The sequence below is a fragment of the Sinocyclocheilus grahami genome, unplaced genomic scaffold, assembly GCF_001515645.1.
Source record: "Sinocyclocheilus grahami isolate Dianchi unplaced genomic scaffold, SAMN03320097.WGS_v1.1 scaffold559.1, whole genome shotgun sequence".
Lineage (NCBI taxonomy): Eukaryota > Metazoa > Chordata > Actinopteri > Cypriniformes > Cyprinidae > Sinocyclocheilus > Sinocyclocheilus grahami.
This window is the reverse complement of record NW_015505738.1, coordinates 99883-105110: the sequence shown is the minus strand read 5'-3', so window position 1 is coordinate 105110 and position 5228 is coordinate 99883. Positions and strand designations below refer to the sequence as shown.

The window sequence follows — 5228 nt, the reverse complement described above, 5'->3', positions numbered from 1 at the left end:
GAAGGTTGTCAGTATGTTGTAAAATGGTTGTTAGTATGTTGTACAAAAGTTGGCGGTATGTTGTACGAAGGTTGTCGTTATGTTGTACGATGGTTGTTAGTGTGTTGTACGATGGTTGTCAATATGTTGTACGAAAGTTGTAGTTATGTTGTACGAAGGTTGCAGTTATGTTGTACGAAGGTTGCAGTTATGTTGTACGATGGTTGTCACTATGTTGTACGATGGTTGTTAGTATGTTGTACGATGGTTGTTAGTATGTTGGTTGTCAGTATGTTGTACGAAAGTTGTAGTTATGTTGTACGATGGTTGTCGTTATGCTGTACAAAGGTTGTTGGTATGTTGTATGAAGGTTGTAGTTATGTTGTACGAAGGTTGTCGGTATGTTGCACGATGGTTGTTAGTATGTTCCATGAAGGTTGTCCGTATGTTGTAAAATGGTTGTTAGTATGTTGTACAACAGTTGGCGGTATGTTGTACGAAGGTTGTCGTTATGTTGTACGATGGTTGTCAATATGTTGTACGAAAGTTGTAGTTATGTTGTACGAAGGTTGCAGTTATGTTGTACGATGGTTGTCACTATGTTGTACGATGGTTGTTAGTATGTTGTACGATGGTTGTTAGTATGTTGTATGTCAGTATGTTGTACGAAAGTTGTAGTTATGTTGTACGATGGTTGTCGTTATGCTGTACAAAGGTTGTTGGTATGTTGTATGAAGGTTGTAGTTATGTTGTACGAAGGTTGTCGGTATGTTGCACGATGGTTGTTAGTATGTTCCATGAAGGTTGTCCGTATGTTGTAAAATGTTTGTTAGTATGTTGTACAACAGTTGGCGGTATGTTGTACGAAGGTTGTCGTTATGTTGTACGATGGTTGTCAGTATGTTGTACGAAGGTTGTCAGTATGTTGTATGAAGGTTGTCAGTATGTTTTAAAATGGTTATTAGTATGTTGTACGACGGTTGTTGGTATGTTGTACGAAGGTTGATAATATGTTGTATGATTGTTATCAGTACATCGTCAGTATGTTGTATGATGGTTATCAATAAGTTGTTGTCAGTATGTTGTAAGATGGCTTTCAGCATGTTGTATAATGGTTGTCAGTATGTCGTATGAAAGTTGTCGGTATGTTGTATGAAGGTTGCAAATATGTTGTATTTCAAGTCTTTTTTTTTTTTTAAATATTAGTATTTATTTATTTTTTATATTGCAGATATACTGGGACTGACTTTTGACAAAAATCTATAATTAAAAGCATCTACAACATATAAAGCTGCTTTACAGAGTGTAATGCAACTACATTTGTGTCCACAGGATGTCAGCAGAGAGCAGGCCATGAGCTCCCACAATCCCACAAAACTTACAGTGATCACAATAATGTTTGTGTCAGTGACTGATATTCCACCAGGATTGTTATACCGTTGTTCATGAGGAATCTGGTCTTCAAATCATGTCCCCACCAGCCCGTCAGACTGACTCACACACACACACACACACACACTGCATGAGCATCTCATGAGCTTTATTTTATCTGTAAGCATGTTAAAGAGCGTATGTGTGATACTCACGTGGGTTTGACGCTATGAGCGTGTTTCTCATGTATATAAGCTCCAGCCAGATCACCGGCCCCTGAGTTCACATACTGAATAAAACACACACTAATCACCACTAACAATGATGCACCACACATTCAACACTAATGCAATAAATATAAAACAACAATAAATAAAAATTAATTAATGAACATAACACAACACGGACACTGACCTTATAAGAGCACCAGCACGCAAAATCCACATTCCAGTCATGAAGTTGCATTTCTGCATTTCCTATGGCATGTGCACAATCAAACCCGACCAAACACCCCTGAACACACACACACATTCTGTGTGAAACATTTGAAGATCAGTGATTGTTGTTTTCCTGTTCATTACTGTGAAGCTGCTTTGAAACAATCTGTTCTTTGCATGAAGCGCTATAGAAATAAAGTTGACATTCTGAAACCAGGATTAAGGCATATGTGTGTGTAGAAAAAATTCTGGGTTGTTTCAACCCAACTTTGGGTCAAATATGGACTAACCAAACTTTTGGGTTAAAAATGTAATTTAAAAATGTAACGCAGCAGTTGGGTTAGTCCATATTTGACCCAAAGTTGGATTGAAAAAACCCAGCATTTTTTAGAGCGCATATGTGAGCCGTTTTTTTTTTTCTAAGCAGCAATAATAAAACAATAATAAACATTTATAATTAATAAAAATGATATTTATAGTAGAAGTACTTTTCCTATATGCATGTACAAAATCTATTTTTAAGTTTTAATATTTTAAGCCACGAACAAAAGCAACTAACACTGCAAACTTTGAATAACATTTTTTAAATATTGCTTATTTTAGTATTAATTTCAGTGATTAAATGAACTCCAGTGAAGCATCATTAAGGATGTTGTCAATTCACAAATGTGATTTACAATATTAATCGACACTCTTTAAAATGCAATTTTAAAATATTCAGACATACAGATTAGGGGTGTAACAGTACACAAACATGACGGTTCTGTACGTACTGTACCTCAGGTTTGACATCACAGTTCGGTATGGTTTCGCTAAAGCAGGAGGAAAAAATACTAAACATATATTTTGTTTAATTAAACAATGTTTTACTGAACAAATTGCTCTTTCTTTAAATAAATTAAATTATAATGAAAATGTTGTTTAAATCTACCTAATAAAATATATTTTTAAAACATCTATAAAAAATCTCCCTCAGCTTCTGCTCTAAACTATAAGTAGCCCTTTTATATTGCTATAAGGTCACAATTAACAAGAGAGCCCAAACTTAAATTTATTTACTATTTATTTTTAACTATAATAATCAACACAATTAAAAAAATGTATGCAAGCATGTACATTGCACTCAATGCAGTTTTTAATTACCTTTTATATCATACAATTTCTATTTGTTGTTGAAATTTAATCATTTTATAAAGTGGCTGTCATAACTTGTTGCATAAAATAACGGAGTCATTTATACAGCGATATATCACGCCTCATCAAAGAGCACCAAAACTGAATTAATTTGTCTGAATTTTCTGAAAAAATTTAATAATTTGTTCGGTACACGTGCGTACTGAACTAAAAGACCTGTACCAAACATTTTCGGTACGAATACGTGTACCATTACACCCGTAATACAGATAAATAAGTAGTTTGGGAGGATGGAGAGGTCAAACTTCTTATGCATCTATTAATCAATTACATCAACCCCAATTAGGGTTGCAAAGGGGCAAATCATTTCTGGTAAATTTCCTAAAACTTTCCAAAAATGTTCAAAATTTTCTAAAAGTAAAAAAAAAACGGCAATGTTTCCACAAATTTACCAGAAATTGTCTGCAACCCTAACCCCGATATGAGTGAACGGTCGTCATTGAGCCTGTTCATGGTAACAGGAACTATTGATTGGTGGGTCTCTTTTTTGGGATTATGGGATAGATACATTTCTTTGTTGAAATCACACTCATATGTGCCTCGACGGAAGCAAATACAGTAGTCAACATTTGAAGTGGATCAAAAAAGTTTGACGCATTTTGGTTTTAGGACAACTTGGATGAAAGGTTTTGATGCACTTCAGATGTTGACTAGTGTATAATCACTTAATCTCTGATGACATTCATTGCCATGAAAAGCGCGGTCCATGACCGTTTGACCTTGGCGTGTCCTGCTCTGGTAATGGCCTCCATGTCGAACAGCTGACCGGTGTAATACTCTACTTAAACGGCAATGTTTCCACAAATTTACCAGAAATTGTCTGCAACCCTAACCCCGATATGAGTGAACGGTCGTCATTGAGCCTGTTCATGGTAACAGGAACTATTGATTGGTGGGTCTCTTTTTTGGGATTATGGGATAGATACATTTCTTTGTTGAAATCACACTCATATGTGCCTCGACGGAAGCAAATACAGTAGTCAACATTTGAAGTGGATCAAAAAAGTTTGACGCATTTTGGTTTTAGGACAACTTGGATGAAAGGTTTTGATGCACTTCAGATGTTGACTAGTGTATAATCACTTAATCTCTGATGACATTCATTGCCACGAAAAGCGCGGTCCATGACCGTTTGACCTTGGCGTGTCCTGCTCTGGTAATGGCCTCCATGTCGAACAGCTGACCGGTGTAATACTGAACGCCGCTGAGCATGACCAGAGCCATGGCCTCGCCCTCCCGCTCGATGACCGACACGATGTCCTCCGTCCTGATGGTGTCTTCACCCTGAAACAGCCAATCCACACGCTCACAGAGCACTTCCTGCCACACCGCCCACACTGAGAGGAAGTGATGTCATTACCTGTCTGGGTGCAATGGTCAGCATGCTGTCGGTCACGTCCAGTCCTCTCAGCCGGATCTGAGATTCAATGGCGTACTGCACATTCACACAAACACACCGATGCTTTTAATGCACACCTATGTTCAAAATAATGTTAATAACATTAGTTTAGGTTTACATACGTGATCTGATGGAAAGGCCTTGTCTTCTAGAAGAATCTTATAGCGTTTCGGAGTCGGTTTGTAGAAGGAAAGCTGAGAGGATAATAAAAAGAGGAATATTTAAAAATGTGTATGCAGAATTTTTTTTTTGTTTTTACCATCAGAAGATGCAGATTGACTGTCAGTCCATTCATCAGAGCCACTTCCTCAGGTTTAGCACCTATTTAAAGATTCAAACACAAATACACACGTCCATAAAAGCAGTCTGGCTCAATGAGGAGCTCCAGGGATAGATTTCTAGAGGTCTGCATTGTTTCATGAAATTCCACTCGCCCCGCTGTCTCTCAGGATGCTTCATAACACACACACACACACACTCACTCGCTCACTCGCTCACTCCCACACACGCACACTCACACACACACACACACACACACAGGTTTGTTTTTGTGAAAAGTGGGGACTCTCCATAGGCGTAATGGTTTTTATACTGTACAGACCGTATATTCTATTGCCCTACACCAACCCTACCCCTAAACCTACCCCTCACAGGAGACTTTCTGCTATTTCAGATTTTCAATACACTCCATTCTGTGTGATTTATAAGCGTTTTGAAAAGTGGGGACATGGGGTAATGTCCTGAAAAGTCACCTTCTCCTTGTAATACCTATGTCATACCTTTGTCATTATACAAATTTATGTCCTCATTTGTCACAAAAACGCGTACACACACACACACACACACAC

The 5228-nt window shown here is 37.5% G+C and overlaps 1 protein-coding gene and 2 long non-coding RNA genes across 3 annotated transcripts in view; 1 reads left to right on the top strand and 2 right to left on the bottom strand.

Annotated features, from left to right (window-relative positions):
• LOC107556207 (uncharacterized) overlaps positions 1-741 on the top strand; it is a 1138-nt gene extending 397 nt beyond the window's left edge. The window contains exons 2-3 of the long non-coding RNA XR_001605256.1: positions 328-613; positions 695-741. This is a non-coding gene — a long non-coding RNA (uncharacterized lncRNA). The remainder of the gene's footprint in view (positions 1-327; positions 614-694) is intronic.
• A 707-nt stretch (positions 742-1448) lies between these two features.
• On the bottom strand, positions 1449-1842 carry LOC107556206 (uncharacterized). The gene is made up of 3 exons (XR_001605255.1): positions 1765-1842; positions 1566-1626; positions 1449-1469 (listed from the first exon to the last, which is right to left on the bottom strand). It is a non-coding gene; the product is annotated as an uncharacterized lncRNA (long non-coding RNA).
• Positions 1843-4064: 2222 nt separating this feature from the next.
• On the bottom strand, positions 4065-4705 carry LOC107556204 (kynureninase-like; the record flags this gene model as incomplete). The annotated part of the gene is made up of 4 exons (XM_016239260.1): positions 4065-4265; positions 4342-4416; positions 4503-4574; positions 4640-4705. Coding segments are annotated over 4 exons (414 nt in total), but the record flags the coding sequence as incomplete, so codon positions are not given.
• Positions 4706-5228: the final 523 nt, after the last annotated feature.